This window comes from Cavia porcellus, unplaced genomic scaffold (genome assembly GCF_034190915.1).
Source record: "Cavia porcellus strain 051 isolate PalLab524CR breed Dunkin Hartley unplaced genomic scaffold, mCavPor4.1 scaffold_21, whole genome shotgun sequence".
In the NCBI taxonomy this organism is placed as follows: Eukaryota; Metazoa; Chordata; class Mammalia; order Rodentia; family Caviidae; genus Cavia; species Cavia porcellus.
The window spans coordinates 42,050,126-42,069,667 of record NW_026947504.1 but is presented as its reverse complement, the minus strand read 5'-3'; the positions used below and the strand labels follow the sequence as shown (position 1 = coordinate 42,069,667).

The 19,542-nt window shown below is 35.5% G+C and overlaps 2 protein-coding genes and 1 long non-coding RNA gene across 13 annotated transcripts in view; 2 read left to right on the top strand and 1 right to left on the bottom strand.

Moving 5' to 3' along the window:
* The window catches only part of LOC134472018 (uncharacterized), a 30,870-nt gene extending 27,694 nt beyond the window's left edge, over window positions 1-3,176 (top strand). Inside the window, exons 4-5 of one of the 2 annotated variants that reach the window (XR_010041843.1) lie at window positions 775-933; window positions 2,932-3,176. This is a non-coding gene — a long non-coding RNA (uncharacterized LOC134472018). The remainder of the gene's footprint in view (window positions 1-774; window positions 934-2,931) is intronic. The other variant, XR_010041842.1, reaches the window with a different exon arrangement.
* The window catches only part of Nbea (neurobeachin), a 673,150-nt gene that overhangs the window by 179,400 nt on the left and 474,208 nt on the right, over window positions 1-19,542 (bottom strand). The gene's annotated exons all lie outside the window — the stretch shown is intronic.
* Window positions 15,309-19,536, top strand: Mab21l1 (mab-21 like 1). The gene has a single exon (XM_003477422.5). The coding sequence runs from the start codon at window positions 16,614-16,616 to the stop codon at window positions 17,691-17,693; it is 1,080 nt and encodes a 359-aa protein (XP_003477470.1). The 5' UTR covers window positions 15,309-16,613; the 3' UTR covers window positions 17,694-19,536.

Below are 19,542 nucleotides of genomic sequence, written 5' to 3'. Positions count from 1 at the left end.
AAACAAGGCAGAAAAAAATCCCTAGATATTGCTTAATGTATAGTTTTATGACACTGATAGATAACCTAAGATGGCTGTGTAGAATCTCAACTTACATACTAAATGTTGATTTTAGTATTACCAAAAAAGAAAAGAAAATCACTAGTTGGCACAATGGATTTAATATATAATACTCTTAGATGAATTATAATATATGCAGGCTAATTTGTCAAATCTGTAACCAGCCTACAGAAAAAAAAATGTCTATAATGATTGCTAACCACTTGGATACGTTACTATTAACATCCATGTGTAGATCATCTACTATGTGTATAGCTCTGTGCGAGGCACTTTGGCATAAGAATAAAAAGAAGGGTAAAAATTGTCTTATCCCTTTGGGATTCTGGACTCACTTGGGAAGCCAGAGACACTTAGAAATTTAAATACCTTTAAAAAAAAATCAGTCAATGATATACCAACCATGGTGAAGCCAAGTCATTTAAAATTACTGGGAAGGAAAGACAATTCAAATTAGGACAACTAGAGAAAGGTTACATTTGATCTTAAGGAAGGCATGGAAGGCAAAAAGTAAGAAAAATATTAAGAATTGTACTCTATTTGGAAAATAATCACTGTATAACAGAGACTGCAAGGAAGAGAAGTGAAGCCTGGAATGTATACTGTGTCCAGATGGTAAAGTGCTGGAAGACCAGATTTTCCCTTCATCTCTTCCTTGGCCTTTCTTTCCTTTCTTCCATCCATCCCTCTATTCACTTTTGTCTTCCTCCTTTGCAGAATGAGAATCAATCTAAGGTTTTGAAAAAGGAGACGCTGGAAGGAAGGAAGGAAGCTCTGAGACCAACGTCAGTCCAGCATTCTCTTTACAACGAATTAGAGGAAACAAAAACTGAAAGGAAGTCAGGGTCCAGCAGACGTGATGGAGACCTGACCTAGGTGAGGGTGATGGTATGAAAAGAACTACAGTGAAGTGTTCAGAAAAGACTGGGAGGGACTCAGCAGGCAGGGGAGAAAGAAGGAAGCCAGCACAGCTCCTGGATACCTTAAAAGATGGGTAACAAAGCACGTGAGCCGTAAGGCTGGTGAGAAATGGTCAGATTCTGGGGATTTACTGATTCTCTGGATAAGGGGTATGAAACCAAGAAAAAAGACAAAGATGCTAGTTAAGTTGCTGGCCTAAAAACTGGAAGAAATTACTATTTATTAAGGCAAGGATGACTCAGGAAGAGTAGATGATCAATGTAGATGTAAGTTTGAAATGCTCTTACATGTGTGGGAAGATGTATAAGAAACCGTTAGATTTATGAGGCTGGAGTTGAGGATAAACGTCTTGCCTTGAAATATACACTTGTGAGCGATCAGTGCATAGACTGTATTTCACTAGAGAGCAAGAATGAAAAACCATTCATTCACTCAATTGCCAGAACTGCAGTGTGCTATCAATATTACTAGCAACATTTGCACAATTTTCCACTGGAAAGGACAGGACAGATAATAGTCATTTAATTATTCAGTCAACAAATGTTCTCCTAACCACTATATAATATAAGCTCAGGATCCTAGATTCAGAAAGAGGTGGGTTGAATCCTAGTTCTGTTAGTTATTGTGTGAACTTGGGCAAAACCAGTTTAAAAATAGTTTTATTAATTTAATACAGATAACCCTATTATTATCCCTTTTTGGAGATGGCAGAGAAACTTAGAGAGGGGCAGTGTAGTGTGCTGCTGATGGAGTGTGCTCCAGGTCCTATGGCCAAGTGATACGGATAAAAATCTCATTTTTCAAACTCTTGGTTTTATAAACTTGGTGGAGTTATTTGACCTCCCTGAATCTCAGTTTCCTAACAGGAAAGTGAGAGTAGTAATAGAACTTTGTAGTGTTGTTGAGAGGACAAAGGTATTGTCATATGGGCCAAATATGTGTCATAATACCTAGTTTTTAGGTTTTTCTTTTTTTTGATACCAGGGATTGAACTCATTCATGACCTTGTGCTTGCCAAGCAGGCGCTTGTGCCGCTGAGTTAACTCACTGGCCCAATACCTAGAATATTATAAGAATTCCATATTAAATAATTTTCTCGGTGCATTCTTCGTTTGTTTTGTTTGTTTGTTTCATTTTTTGAGACAGGGTCTCACTCTGAAATTCAGGATGACCTTGAACTTACTATGTAGGCCAGGCTGGCCTTAAAATCAGAGCACTCCTGCCTCAGCATGCCTATGCTGGAGGTACAGTGGTGTGCCACCATGCCCGGCTATTCTTTATCTCTTTAAGGGTGTGAGCATTTAAAGACAATTTTTTTCAAGATGTATTCATTTATCTAGAAATGCCTCCAGTCTATCTTTAATGGAAGATATAAATCTATATATATGTATATATTATAAATACGAACCGAAATGTATAACAGATATTGTAAAATAGGAGAAAACTAATGGGAAAGGAAACCGGCAGGTGTGTGTGGGGTGGAGATAGGAAGCAAAAAGAAAAAAGTGATGAGAAAAGAAGCAAAGAATGGAAACAAAGCTTCAGTAAATAGGGAAGGGAAGCAGGGTAGAGGAATGGGGAAAAAAGAATCAACTTATATTGTGTATACACACAAATTCCTTGTAATGAATGTCATCATTATGTATACCTAACATATACCAATAAACTTAATTTTAAAAAGACAATTTTTTTTCATCAGTATCCTAAGACACAGACATGTTATTTGAATGTTCAGCTGACTTTCAGGCAAGAAAAGTCAAACACCCTAGTCAGTGAATTCAGGTAAGACTAGAGTTTATCTGAGTCAGCAGCTGAGTATCTTGTAATAAAAATCAGGAATCTCTAACTACCTGGTCCCTCAGTCAGTCCTTAGTCTTGTTGGGATCCACAATGACACAAACATTTCAGTGTACTGGATAAAATGATCTGTGCTTTTATGATTCATTATTTCAGCTCCAGATTATGGCCAGCACGAACTATTGGGATCAACAGGTGAAAGTAATGATTTTTAATAATAAATTCTGCTATAGTTTCCAGACAAGAGAAAGATCAACTAAAACACAGAGGCTACAAAAATGAGGAACCTGAACCGACTTCAGTGTCTTATTTATGGATTTTAAGGCTTTAATAAAGTTACAACCTTTTGGTGGCAATTGTGTCTGTCCTCATTCTAGTATGCCTTCAGTAACCCACCAGATTTTAACCTGCACAACAAAAGTGCCACTCTTTGAAACAGTTATAGCAGGAAAGGAAAGCTGGCTGATGGGTTTTAAAGTGTTGCAGGACGCTGAAGCACTGACTGTCTATCTAATGAGGTCATGTAGAGAAATGTCACTCTCAGCACTGCTAGTCCAGTGAAGACGTATTAGTAAAATAACTTTGAAACATGACAGTTATTCATAATTTTTATAAAAATCTTCTATTTTTTGAGGAACTTGAATTCACAGAAATCTATCAATAATTTTAAATTATTTTTCTACTATGATTTATTTCCTGAGGACACAACTTTAAGATGCTCTTATCACTTGATATTTTAAATCCCATTATCTATGCACAAGTGTCATAAACATTTTACAATATAAACAAACAAACAAACAAACAAGAAAGGTGGGAACTATGTTCCCAACCCTGAAGACTAACAAATAAAATAAATGTGGGTGGGTATTGAGACAGGCTTCTCAATTTTCAAATACCTAATTTTTAATGCCCATCAAACAAACATAAAAAGAGTAGCTGTACCAACACAAAGCTAGGGAAAAAAGTGGCACAGATTATGATTTAGAGAATTCTTAAGAATCAGACAAGAGCCTGAGAATAAATCACTTAGAGAATTAGCTGTGTTCCAGGCTTCATTAGTTCTAATTATCCCCCAAATATGCTCAGCAGAATGCACTTGAGTCAGCTGGGACTGCCAAACAATAGAGTGGGCAACTTATAAACTCCTCCAAGCACAGAGAGAGTTCATAAAACAACTGCTTGTGCATTTAGATTCATGTGATAACACCTCTTATTGCATAAGCCACTAGATGAGACAGATGGGACAGCTCTTCACTTGAGGTTTCTTTTGTAACACCACTGGACTTTCTTTCTTCTCCATTTAAGACACAAATTGCAAAAAAATAAAATCTGAAGCAGACCACCTTTGTGTTTTATTACCTCTATGTCGTAACAACCATAAATAAAGTATTAACAAAATATTTTCATTCTGGGGAAAAACTGACAAATAACATGTACTTATACTTACAGAAATGTAAGGCTTTTATAAATAACCAAAAGAATTTAATACATGTGAGGGACTGTCTTTTTCTTTTTTAACCACACATAATAACATCAAGAAACGTATTTTGTTATTTTATTAAATACTAAATATTGGTTACCTTTTTGTGCTTAAATCTCAAATGCATTTTTCCAACAATGTATTCATTACTTAATGGAGCCCTTTTTGTTCTAGTTTACATTTATCAACTCATTCTGGCATGCTGGATATTCACTTCTAGGCATTGCTCTTGAAGAAAGTAACTAAGCAGAGTGGGTCTTGTTTGGTGAGACTACTGCAGTTTAATACAAAAAAGTTTTCACATTGACTTCAATTTAGAAAATATAGCACTTTTTAAAAAGCATTTACATCTGCTAATTGGCATTATTTAAAAGCTACTGCTATTATAAAATGGTAAAATATTAATATATCAATACATATGTAATTTCTTTAGTGGTCTATAAACCTAAGGAACCCATTTATTTGCATTTAAAGTTCTGCACATTAATCGAATATGGCAAACATGAAGATATGCCTTGTAGATGTGAAATTTATTCACATAACAACTGATAAATGTCAGAATATGCAAAATATTACTTATCCTAAATGGGGCTTCCTAGTTGTATATTTTTGATAAAGGCATAAACAACTACTACAAGAATTCTGAGCATCTGGCAATAAAATTTACAAATGCTGACCAGTATTTAGTATATTTAATCGAACCACAAATTGGTCTCTTTGTACACCTAGTATGAGCAAAAACATTAAGTTCAGTAAAAATTAAATTCTATTTTGCTGTGGCGGATCTATTTGTAAGTTACAATAATATTTTTAGGAAGAACAGTTATGCTTATTTGTATTAAAATAATGCACATGTAAGTTGCTATTTATAAGTCAAAAAGTGGGGAATAAAAACCTAACAATAGCAGCATATCATAAGCTGGAAAAATTTAACTCATATACTTAGAAGTTCAGCAACATATGTTTAAACAAATAAGGAATTACTGACATAAACATTTGTCGACAGGATTATGCTGGCATCTAAGAAGGTAACATGACTATATTTCACTTAATAGAAGACTACATTTATCGATATGTTTTGGGAGTAATGAATTATAGGCACTTGACAAAAGCTTGTGCCACGATGGATGCTAAACAGTGAGGTGACCTGAAATGTGCTACTGATATAATGACTGAAAGGCCCAAGTATTTTCAAAGTGATGTCTTAGATATTGATGTTCCTCAATTTTCAATGGGGTTACAGTACTCAAATACCAATAAAACCATCACAAATTGAAAATATCTTGTCAAAATGCATTTCATATAAAACCTACCAAACATCACAATCTAGCAGCACAATACACTGTAGAGTAGAGATTGTTTCTCTGATGATTTCAGGGCTGACTGACAGCTGGGATCCCTGCCACCGCTCATGATCCCTAGAACAGGGTAGGCTATACATTACTAGCCTGAGAAAAAGATCACAATTCAAAATTCAAGGTACAGTTTCCCCTGGACGCCTATGCCTTTGCACCATTATAAAGTAAACAAAGCAAACAAAGAAACAAAAACCCCACAAAACTGTTGTGGATTTTTTGTACCAAATTTCAAGGGCTTATTTCTGTGGAGACAACACTATATAGAAGGAAATCAGAAAACAGGTGAAAGGTTCAAGGAGAAAGCTTGGTTGACTAATAGGAAAAGTGTTCTAACAACAAGAACTGTTGATAAGTGCAACTAGTTATCTGAATAGCTAATAAGTTTCTGATGAGTGATGCTAACAGGAAGCTTGGGTGACCACCACTGTAACAATGTAAAGAGGCCCACAGACAGTTATGAGAGTTCAACCGACTTCTCTCCCAGAACTTTTTCTTGTCCTGATATAAAATATCTGACTTACAAGGCAGAGTTAGTTTATTACTCCTCATAATCGTATGCTATATTTTAATAAAATATACACTGCAAGTTTTACATAATTTTTATATACAATGAACTACAATTTGTTACTACTAGTTACTAGCAAGTAACTTTAAATAGAATTTAACACACAAAATGGTACAGACTATACAACATAATCAAATGTGTCATTCAAAAACAATCATTTCATTATAGTAATTATGAAAAGGAGGACTTACTGAGGAATAAAAATGACTCACAATCACATAGCCTTCTTTGAAAAAGTTGTATTTGAATTCATGAGAAAAGAGTATTCTTGTACAGAAATACGTATTTTATTGTGGATTGTGGATTGTATAGTTCATAGTTCATTTATATCACAGTTAGACTGTATGGACAAACCTTTATAACAAGTATATAGCTATTTAACTCACATAATTATTATTTCTGAATTATTTTTTTACCATTTTATAATTATTCCTTTGTTTTTGAACTAGGTGAATTAGTCCAATGTTATTTACGAAATAGTGTATGTCTTTTCAAAATAGGTTTTCCCTAAGTGCTAGATCAACACATAGTTATAAAACAAAATTTCATAGCATAAAAAGTGTCTCAATATTTACTTAATTTATTTAATTTACTTATTTATTTCAAGTTTTCCTATACAGCACCTATGCTAAAGTTTAGCATTAAACTTCATCAGTCATATTCTTAATGTAATATAAACCTATAGGTTTCTTTTAAAAATAATACATGAAAATATTAGTTGCTACAAATTGTATATGGGTACAGGCAGAAAATATATAATAATTTATACACTTACCTCTGCAACTTATAGTTTAGATATTGTAGTACCAACCAGTAAACTGGGGTCTGCCATTATTTGTGTCTTCTTTCATAAAACACTTAACCTTTTTAAAATTCAGTCTCTTCATTTGTAAGTGCAAGTTAATATTTGTTGTAAAAATTAAAGTGTTGGTATTCACTCCTTATCCCCCACCTCTTCCAATTCCTAGAATTATTTTAAGCATCAAATGAGTAACTGCACAGAACTGTTTTGCAAATTGAAAAGAATATTAAAACTGCAAAACATTATCTCACTTAATAGGTAGTTTATCCCCTGTATTACATTATGGTTAATAGCGTTCATTATTATTTTGGAAATTACACACACATACATATCATAAAGGTAATAAAATGTCTACAGAACAAATTAACAATTTAAAACAAAAGCCCAAGTTTGGAAACAGAGAAAACAACCATTAGCAACAATTATTCCCTAAATAAGTTTGTAATAATCCTCTGAATTTAAATATATAGATAGATAGATAGATAGATAGATAGATAGATAGATATAGATATATAATCCAGTGGATAGGGGTGCACAAAACCCTAGGTTCCATTCTCAGTACAGGGGAGGGATAAGCAAACACACACACATATCTGTGTGTACACACACACACATCCATTTACTTGGAAAAGTCTGGTCTATACATACAGTGACAGAATAAAGACTTTACCAGTCAAGTACAGAAAAGAACAGAACATAATTCTCCCTGAAAATTTCAGGGAAAAGCCTGTATTTTCTTTTAAACAATCTGGATAATTTTCTGTTATTTATACTATCTAATGCATTCTCAGGATTTAAACACACATTCTAAAGTGGTCAGGAAATATATTACACTTAGTTTATCATTTAAGAATATTTTAGCATTTAAGGGTATGCCACTGTAAATAATAAAAATATTGGGAAATAAAAAATTAGTTGATATTGTTCTGATTTTTGTTTTTAAACATACATATATTGAAACTATCACAGCTGATCATTTCATTCTGACATGAGTTTAAAAGGTTAAGCTACTATGTGAAGAAAGGTAATCTGGTTGCCTTTCACAGAAGCCTGCAAGCTCTGCAATCTGCATAGAGAGGGGCATTTGTCATCATTAGCTGAGCTGTGACAGCTGGCACCCAGGGTGTCCCAGAATCAAGAAGTGGCAGAGACACTCTTGGTTTAGAGGTTGCCCGTAAGTATGGTAGGCTTCTTGAGGATCAAAAATATTTTATGAAAAGCTTTATGATGTAACTAACAGCAGTGAACATATTTGAATTTTCCATAACATGGATAATACAATGATAGCACATAATTAGCAGGTTGCCTCTAGACAACAAGATGCCAGATTATAGTATGAATAAACATCTACTGCCTGCCACTTAAAGAAGTAGAATTGTTTTCAAGACCCAAACAGCTCCAGCAGAGTGCCAGAGTACCCATGACATGGTCTGGGCTAGGATGATCGATTAAGTATACTCAAGGAAGCATATTAAAGGTAGAGAGAATGGTTCTCAGATATATCTCAAATTAGGTTGTAAACAATGCATAGCTCCTTGGGAATGACCTCAACTACACATACTCTATACTGGACCCATCCTTTTGATAACATGAGTGTAAAAACCAGTTATTCTCACAGATGTAGACTTTCAATTATTTGCAATCTACATAATGAGCAATGAGTATTTAAAAATAAACCCTGGTGAAAGTTTAATATCAGAATCTTTTGTTCAAATGAATGCTAAGTATCTATGGGTCTGAAGTAGTAATCAATACACCTAGAAGAGAATTTTTTAAGCTTTAAAAATTTAAAAATGCTTTTATATATAGTTAGTGCAAAACTGTATAAATGAAAAAAGTACACGTTAAGAAATAGGTTGATCAGACCGTTGAAAATTTAAAATGCTATAATACCTCTGAAGTCATCAATATTTAGAAACATAATCAATAACACTAGGTTTTATATTATTATGTAAACTAGTTTTCCACAAATAAAACTAATTTTTGTGTTAATGTAAAATCTATGCAAATACATGCAGTCATTTATCAGGAGAGCTGACAAGCATTCCATATTGGAGGGGGAAATGAAACAGCCTCGAGAATAGAGGCAATTAATTATTTCTGTATTTTTTCTTCTTCTGTCTTGAGGCACAAAAGTTATCCATCCAGTTAAAACAGCAAATGAAATAAAGAGATTTTTTTTTATTTAAACACATATGGCTTTTGCCTGCAATACTGATCACCACAAGGTCTACAGATGCCCGTGGCTAAATTGTACACTGGCAGATGCACACAGGGGAAAACTGTGCTAATGCAGCGTGGAGAGCAAAACAAATGAAGAACTGAATTTGCTACTCAAAAAAGCAAAAAACAAAACCCCTAAACTCCACTTTCCCCCCATGAGTTACGTATTTTGCTTATCAAATACAACTAAAGTTACGAATAATTTAACTCTAGTCATTATAAGTAAAAAACAATTCTAAATTTATAAATGTTTTATGAATACTGACACATACTAACATAGGTGAAAATTTAAGCAACATATTTTTATTTTTATGGACAGAATGGCTAGCAATAAACTCAATTTTACAATCAAAAGTTTATGACATTCAAAACTGACACTGTATATGTGACTGGATACACACGACTGGAACAACTGACCAATTACTATTTTTAAAATCCATTTTAACAACCTTTTAAGGTAATATTGAAAACTCGTATAGTAATGGAACAATCTTATAAACATGATTTTATTTCCTGGTGGCAACAGAATTCTGTTATGTAGTTACTTTTTCCATTTATCAGGTTAACATATAAATGCATAAAACCTGATTGGATCTTTTGCTGTCAGAATACTGTACTATGATATCATATCTCTCTCTCTCTCTCCCCTCCTTCCCCTTTCCCCTCTCTTCTCCCTCCCCCCATCCACCTCTGTGTATACAGTCTACATGCACAGGCTATTTTGCAAACTATAAAAAGAGTATATTTCCTAAAAACAGCTTAAGGTTATTGAGAAAGCAATAACTTTTATCCTAATAGGTCTGTAAGCATGCATAATATTAAGATTTCTATTATAATTGCCAAATAAAAATATAAAACAGAAAACATTTAAATAATTTGTGTATCTTGGGGGAAGAAATTAAAAACTAGTGGTAGTATTCTAGGTTGTAAAACAGCATCACTGTAAATGAAAATGTCTAGAATTTATAATTTAGTAATTTATTGTTTAGAGTATTTGTAGCCATCTAAATTTAAATGACAATGAATGTTTACACAGAATTTGGAGTAGAAGCATATGTTCCAAGAATGTGCATATATTAATTAATATTAGCTCCAATTAATTCGCTAGTCTCATCTAACACTATTGAAAAGAAGGAAGAATTTACTGAAAATGTAAAGTAAAATGAGAGGTTGTGAAATTCCTTTCTTTGATACTATTGAAGTACGTAAATTACAAAAATGCCCCCAAATTTGCTAATTTAGTTGAGGAATTAAAAAAATGAAACATTCAGGTAGAAGATCTAAAAAAATGGAATAGTACTATATGAAAATTACACATAAATATATCTAAAAAAGATTTCACATAAAAATAAAACTACACTTTTAATTTCACGGAGTTCTTATTTTGTGTTATAAACACTATTTTAAAAATTATGCTTTTCATTCTTAATTCAATTTAGCTATTCAGATAAAACAGATGATGTGTTGATTTAAAAGTACTATTCATCAATAGTATATTTGACTTCATATTTTTTACAAATTTCTACATGAAGCATTGTGCTATTGAGAAACAGTACACATTGGTATTCTAAAATATATTAGTAACACTGAAAATAATAATCATGTGATAGTGAAAATGAAATATAGGTTGCCCTTTTCAGATGTTTATATCTGTATTTATTTGTACAGATATAAAAAATCCTAAGTATAAACTAATTTCCTTTTTTCTATAAATCATTTACATTGCTGCATATAAAATAGGTGACAAGAGGTAAACATTTCTTTATTTGATTTAGTTTTCATTAAATTATTACTCATTACAATACATACCACTTTAGAAGAATTGCTTTGGTCATTAAAAATAAGCTTCAAAACTTTAAATTAGGAATAGGAGAGGTTATTTTAAACACGCAATCTCCAGAAGTTGATTATATACCACACTGTAGTCTCAAGGTCGTGTTGAATGTTTTCAGTGGCTTAATCACATACAGTATGATACAGTAATGACAGCAATGCCATCCTGGCTGACCCACTACAGACGTACTATTAATAAACTGATCACATAAACACTGTTTTCTCTAAGTGCAATGAAAATGTACTATGAGCATTAATGTTGTAGTCTCATACACAAATGCATGTAAATCCATGTACATTATTGGTTAAGGAATATCTATTTTCCAGATCTTAATATAGAAAAGAACCACATGAACCTATTTATCCTGATACTTTCTATAATATCTGAATGAAAATATAGTTTGATATCTAATAAAAAGAATTTTAGTTTTATCGATGAGAAAGGTAACTAAATTTACAAACTCTGAGGAATTAAAATAGTCATCAGTATTTCCTTCATTATTCCCCAGAAATGAACATCTAAACTCACACTTCATAAACTTTTAGAAGAGGTTAGAGATCACAATTCATTATGATCTAATTCAAGTGTTTTTCATTTTACATATGCGATTTAAGATATTTTGCAAATGTATATATGTATACATTTGTATACATATACTTTATGTATATATGCAAATGAAGTAAAGAAACTGGGATTATTATGTAAATAAGTCAGGCTTTATACATTTTTCTACCAAAAGAAAGGTTTAGTCAGTTACCTAGAATTATTTCAAGTCTGCAAATCAGGCAGAGGTGGTAAGTAATCTCAAGGTTAGTTTTCTTTTCAACATCTATTAGACACTAATACAAATTTACTAAGCAACACTGTAAAAAACAAAAGTACTTGCGACTAAAAATGTGACTATGATTGTGTATTAAGGTGATAAAGGTGCTAAAATGAGGCAATGTCTTTGATCACTGAAATGAATAAATTTTTTAATTGACCACAATTCCTAGGATGCACAGATTGAAGAAATGAAAAAGGGACTAAACTGTAAACGGTGACTTCAGTCTTCCTGTTGACTGTAATGAGCCTGATATTAAAATGTGAAATAACTGTTTTTAAAAAATCACTGACTTTTAAAATTTTCAAGCTATCTTGTTTCAAGTATTCTTATATCAGGAGTAACCACAGGAAGAAAGGTACAGATCCTAACAAATTAGATTACCAGAAAAACTCCAGCTATTTTACTTTATTTAATATGACATATAAAAAAACCAGCAAAAATATCTGTCTTTAATTTCTCTAGTGTAAAAAAAAGAAATATATTGTGTGTGGCAGAATGAAACAGTAGAAATAGCCTAGGTACATTTAAGGGGCTGGGGGTTGGGAGAAGAAATTGGATGCTTATAATGAGCCTTCAAAGCCACTCCAGCAGTAGGGATAAATAATTAAATAAACTCCACTTCATATTCTTTTTCTCTCCCCAGAGTAATAAGTACATATTAAAAAATAAAACTTTAAATTCATGAATACTTGTGAATAAACTAGCAGCCAGAAAATAAGGGAAAAAACCGAAACAATATCTACATGAGCACTGAACATGTATGTATATTCTCTAACAGATATCTTTTGAAAGGTTACAATTGCTAAGATTCGTAAACATGCGATTCTAATTTAGTTTTTTAGAAAACACAAAAATCTTGCATTCTTACATTTCTTAGGCTAAACAAAGTTTTCCCTAAACCTAGCAAAGAGACTGCTAATGCATTACTTTGTGAGTCCCACATAAGTAGGCAAGTCTGCCTAAGAGGAAAGTTATTTAGGAAATAATACTTCAATAAAAGTTCTTTTGTCATTACTTGAATGCCATGAAGTGTTAAGCATGGCAATATTTAATTACTTTATATACTCAATACCCAATGTTTACAAGAATGGTATGCTTTTGTCTTTATTAGATTTTTTCTAAGTGTACAATGTGAATCAAGGTTGCTTTTTAAACTAAAAAAATAGAAGAGAAAGGTCAGTTTAAAATCCCAAGTATCACTCAAATACAAGCATCACAATCATTAAATCATGAAATTCCTGGGGTATTGCTCCCCTCAATTAGATCAGTTTTGTTCAATTATGATTCTATTATTAGTTCATGTCAAATACGCCTCAATGAATACCCCTGAAAACAATTAACCATTCATAACTTAATGCATGGGACACACAAGAGCTTTTATTCTAGTACTACTAAAATTATATTTATATGAGATTGGTATCATTAGGGTTCTTCTATAAACTTTTCATATAAATATAAAATGGATTTAAGCCATCTGTATATTACATCATCATCTGAAATAACTACTTCAATAAATCAAATGTTTAAAAAATCTCTAAATTAGTGACACAGAATACTCTCACAAAACAAAACGTAGATATCCAGAATTTTAGATTACAATCAGTTGACTTACACAAAATATAGTATTATTTTAATTCTTCATACATATAGTATAGTAGGTCACTTCAATTAAAAAACGAACGGATGGAAGACAGACTTTGGAACAGTTTAATATTCTCTTCAGCCATGAAGGGTGTTAAGATCACTGGAAAGGTTCAGCTAAGGAAGGTAATCCTTTTCAGGTATTCAGTGTAATAGAAAATCACCGCGTTGCAGCAACAAGCACTACTTGCACGCCGGTGTTATTCTAGGGCGCCCAGTTCAACCAAAGTGATAACTGCGGCCCAGGGAATACTATATTATGTAAATCACTGACAGTGCAGCGTGTGATGGGTATTTAAAGAAGCAGCTCAGAAAACCCGATCCTGGCGTCCCTGAAACCCAGTGACTTCCCTGGAACATTCTACTTAGGACTAACGAGTTTCTTAGTCCTTTTCTTACGTTCTTTCTCAGAGTGTAAATCGTTAGTGAAAAGGTCCGGCTGCACCAATTAGTTTGCACAAAGTGCTTCAGCGTTTAGCTTCGCTTTAACCCAATTAAGCGGCACAGAGCCTGGAAGATGCGCCACCTGCGCGCCTGGCTGCAGCGAGGCCGTGCCGCCGCCCAGCTTGGCCCGCGTCCTTTCCGTTAGACCCAGAGCAGCCCGGGGCCTCAGCGCCCCTGACTGCTTCACGGCAGCCACAACTAGGAGGGGCGGCCTGCAGGTGGCCAGAGAGGACAAGGGTCGAGGTACCCCAACTAAACATCTCTGGCCTAAACCTCACGGAGAGCCAGCGCCCCGCGAGGAGGAAGAGCTTGGCTCCGCTGCGACCGCCCGGACTGAGGGCGAGTGGGCAAAGACCGTGGAGTGGAGCAGCCGAGAAGAAAGCCTCAACACCCAGAAAGGTTTTTAAATCACCCGCATGCACAAATAAAACCCACGGGAAAGTGAGCAGAAAGAGGAGAGCAAGGGTGCAGAGTAGCGGACAGAGGTGTCCAGCGGGAAGCACACGCAGGGTGAGGCAGAGGTGGCCTTTCCCCAGAGACCCCTACATATCTTCCTCTCTGCCGCCCTAGGGCCGATGTGCCCGATTTCCTTCTCTTTCAGCTGCCAAAAGGTAGCAGAGCGTTCACGCGCAACGCCAGCGAAGTGGGGAGGGGCTTTGCAGGTTCCCAGTCCCTGCTCCCAAGGAAACGAAGTGTCTTGAGGGAAGGAGTAGACGGATGCAGTGCGCCCAAACGTAATGCACGATTTTAATCCAAATCGGGATCTGTCACTCGTGGGTAATGACAAAGTAAATTACAGGTGGCTTCGTGATGCTCTACCTGTGTTCCTCCCAAGTAAAACAAATAAAAGCTTGGATAAAAAGTAGGAGCTCTCAACACCTTGTTAAGAGTAGCTCCGAAGGAAGTGGCTACAAACCTGTTACCTGGAGTTAAAGGATTTCAGAGCAAGTACTAATTCCAAAGGGGTGGCATCCAGATTAAAGGCAGTGAACTAAAAATCTGTGTAGTTTTTGTTTTACCTTTCCAAAGATTAAAAAGAATTTCTTTCAAATTTTCCAAAATGATGCTAAATCCAAAATGTCTGGATGATTGCAAATTAATTTTTTCTGAAATTATTAATAGTTTCCCTTAATCCAATCATATGAGATAGCATAAAATTAGGAGTGTACAGTCAGGTTACCCTAAGTACATTTAAAACAGGTGATATATTCTTAACTGTATATTTGTAAACAAGCCAGAAACCTCAACACACTTCAAATTTTCTGTATCGTATCTGCCAATGGATCTGTTCTCTACTATTTCTCCTGAATTTCACCCATTAAAATACAGCTCACTATAAAACCACAGTAAGATAATCTTTTGATCCCAGAGATAATTTATTTTAAAGATATTTCCACAAGAAAATATACAGTTTGGTGATCTGCTTGTAACCGTGAGCAAGTCTACTGATGTGCAGACACTGTACACAGGAGGTGTACCACACACTTTTTAAATATTCAGTTTAAATTGGGCTAGATAACATTACTACATTAGCAATAATTTTCAGTTTCCTCTCAACGAATGCAAATAGGGAAAGATTAGGTAAAAAGAAGAGCACATTACTTGGTTAACGTTTTAAAATCATTCTAATATACAGGAACTCGAGAAAAATACTCAAATATTATTATAGCTAAAGCCAAATCCATGTGCAGGTAGTTTCTGCATTAAAGGGAGAACTTTTAATCTGATTTTTAAAAAGACCCCAAGGATTAAGGGTATTAATTATCTTACTCAAATGCAAGTTAGTGAATTTGTTTTAGAAAGTTCCATCTAGTTCACTAATTGATGGATGACCACTAATACACCTGTATTTGCATTTTAGTGGTAAAAAAGACAAGGAGGGTTTTTAGCAAGAGGGCCACTTTGCCAAGTCTTTTCAAAATGTCAATATGCTTCAAGTAATACCAAAGCTGAGAGATTCCTCTTCATTTCCAAACTGCCTAGGTGGCCCGAGTGGTTGTCTGCGGCAGCAGCCTTCTACCTTTCGTTTGTGTGCCTATATCCATAAGGGGGGATTAATTAGCCGGGCTGGAGCTGAAGGCGGCTGTCGTGACGAGCCCAGTGGCGATTGGCCGCCTGCCTGCCTGGCCCTGCCTTTATAATTTCCACACGAGTGATTCTGGGCTCTTAGACAAACCAACACCAGCTTCTTCTGACATATACACATGCACACTCACCCCGATGCACACACACCACACTTTTCTTCCATCTGATTAACAGTCCTGCACACACAATGACTGCAGGAAAGCGTAAATAAATACGGAAAGGGGTGATTATTTTGACTACTGGAAGAGCTTTGCTGAGTCTCAGCACAACTTTTGTTTTTATTACTGAGAAGGTGATTTCTCCATGCGTTTCTTTCACACAAGGATTCTTTAAAAGAGGAAGAGGAGAGGGGGGAGGAAAATCTTTCACTTTATGACCGCCTGGGCTCAAAGATAAAAGGAAGGGGAAAGCGGCGGCAGCGGAGAAGTCACTGCTGCAGTACTTCGGAGAGACACTTTTGATACATTTCTGAGCGCTGCGGCCCGTTTCTCCACCGAAGTTGGCTCCAGCTCTAGCAGCCGCATTGGATCCCACAGCTTACTGCGAGACTCCGGTGTACAATCCGGATCTCTGCCCCAACATGATCGCGGCCCAGGCCAAGTTGGTCTACCATCTGAATAAGTACTACAATGAGAAATGCCAAGCCAGGAAAGCTGCCATTGCCAAAACTATCCGGGAAGTCTGCAAAGTAGTTTCCGATGTACTCAAGGAGGTAGAAGTGCAGGAGCCCCGGTTCATCAGCTCTCTCAACGAGATGGACAATCGCTACGAGGGTCTCGAGGTCATCTCCCCCACCGAGTTTGAAGTGGTGCTTTATCTTAACCAAATGGGGGTGTTCAACTTCGTGGACGACGGCTCGCTGCCCGGCTGCGCGGTGCTGAAGTTGAGCGACGGGCGCAAGAGGAGCATGTCTCTCTGGGTGGAATTCATTACCGCCTCTGGCTACCTCTCGGCGCGCAAAATCCGGTCCAGGTTTCAGACGCTGGTGGCTCAAGCGGTGGATAAATGTAGCTACAGGGATGTGGTAAAGATGGTGGCTGACACCAGCGAAGTGAAACTGAGAATCCGAGACAGGTACGTGGTGCAGATCACTCCGGCTTTTAAATGCACCGGGATCTGGCCAAGGAGTGCTGCCCACTGGCCACTTCCCCACATCCCCTGGCCAGGACCCAACCGAGTGGCAGAGGTCAAAGCAGAAGGGTTCAACCTCTTGTCCAAGGAGTGCCACTCCCTGGCCGGCAAGCAGAGCTCGGCTGAGAGCGACGCCTGGGTGCTGCAGTTCGCGGAAGCAGAGAACAGACTGCAGATGGGAGGCTGCAGAAAGAAATGCCTCTCCATTCTCAAAACCTTGCGGGATCGACACCTGGAGCTGCCGGGGCAGCCCCTCAACAATTACCACATGAAGACTTTGGTTTCCTACGAGTGTGAAAAGCACCCTCGGGAGTCGGACTGGGACGAGTCTTGCCTGGGTGATCGGCTGAATGGGATTTTGCTGCAACTCATCTCCTGCCTGCAGTGCCGGCGGTGTCCCCACTACTTCCTACCGAACTTAGATCTGTTTCAAGGCAAACCTCACTCAGCTCTGGAAAACGCTGCCAAACAGACGTGGCGACTGGCAAGAGAGATCCTGACCAACCCTAAAAGTTTGGAAAAACTCTAAGAGGATGATCTAGCTAAGAGCCGAAATGATTTCTCTTCTCCAAGTCCTAAATAAATGAAAACTTACAGCTTGATTCCTAATATCTCATTTGACAGTGCAAATGATCTCTTCCTTTAAAAGGAGTAATATAATGTTTAGACATCATCTCACCTTCCCCTGCAAGGGGAACAAATAGAAAAATGGAGAGTGATAGAGACAAACCCAAACCTGCAAGGTATTAGTGCAAAATACACGGCAACACCCGGAACACAGCCCCGACAAAATGGTAATGCAAGCCCTCGGGAACATTCTGCCTACCAGAGGATTATAGCAATCCTGGTGATTTAGGTGCATCTGCCTGTGAGTAAACAAGATTTGGATATGTCATCTGAAGGAAAGTGTAATGTATATTTTGATGTGTAACAAATATTGTGATCTCACATTGTCTTTAAAAGTGTGGATGTTGGTGTTTTGTGATTTGGTGAACAGAACTTAAATTGCCATTTTGGATACTTCCAGACATTTTCCACTAACAAAGATACCACTTAAAGGTAGATTTACTCCTGGTACTTTTCTCTGTCTTTGAAAGTGTCTGAACTTTAAAAAGTTTACATTTTGTTTCAAATATATTGCTTGTTCTATTTCTAACATTCCATAAATATACTTGAAATGTTATTTAAAATATATTCAAAGAAATTTGAATTCAGCTTATATAATAACGCTTGAATATCTGAATTATATATTTGAAAAATGCACTTGAAATACACTGGATAATTACTTTTGTGATTTAGATTTTAATTTCTGTTGCTGGTTTTTATTTAATTAGATGCTAATAAATGAAGTAAAATACAAGTTGTGTCTGAATTTAAATTGTTTTTCTATCAAAAGATAGAATTCTTTCCTTTGAAAATGAACTGCACTTAAATGTGTTAAATATTATGAAAAATATGCTAATGAAACAAAAATAAATCTTAAAATATCTCAAAGCTCTTTTTATACAACTACAGAAGATAAGTCATCTCTTCTCAGTTTCTTACTTGTAAGACTTCCTTTTTGCAACCCACACAGTTTAAATCTACCTATGAGTGTTTGCTCTTCTGGTTAATATTAATGTAGCATTTTTGATAACAGGAAAATTCTATCATTATGGTAAAAAATGTTAGAAATCTGTCTAACTCAAAGAAAATGAGCTTAAAATTATAATAAGATTTTTGATGTGTATATAAAAATTAAGCTAATAAATGAAGATTATTTCTGACCAATATATTTTATACCAAATGCTATTTTAGGCAATAAGTAGCAGAATAAATTAGTCAGAAAACCAAAATTTCTTTTTCCATAGGATAAACTCATGATACAACCTACAGATAGGCTTTTGATTATTTAAAATTAAGCACTTCAAGCCCATTTTTAAAAAATCATTCCTTTTGGAGCTAGAAGTGAAAGAAGTGTTTTGGAGTATTTTAATAGTCAACAAGTGCTGAAAGGACTGGTCATTGAAGGGCCTTCAGTTAATTCAGGTGGAGGTAACTTTCAACTCTTCATTACTCTTCTATAATGCTTTGTTTATATAAATTAAATACATACAATAAAATTCTGGGTCTGTGGGCATATTTGACAGTTTTTGAATGTCTAAGTCTGAAAACATGTTAAAGGAAGATCTTTGCAAAATGATACTACAATATCTGATATCTAATGATCTTGAATTCTTAACTTCAGGAGAAAAGTTTACAGATTCCACAATAACATTAAAGTTAGAACATTAAAGTGGATCTTGGAAGGCAATGTTGAGGTGCAGAACTGCTCTAGTGGTGGGATGATTAAGATCTGTAAGATAATATTAAATAAATATTTGTGCATTTCATATGGT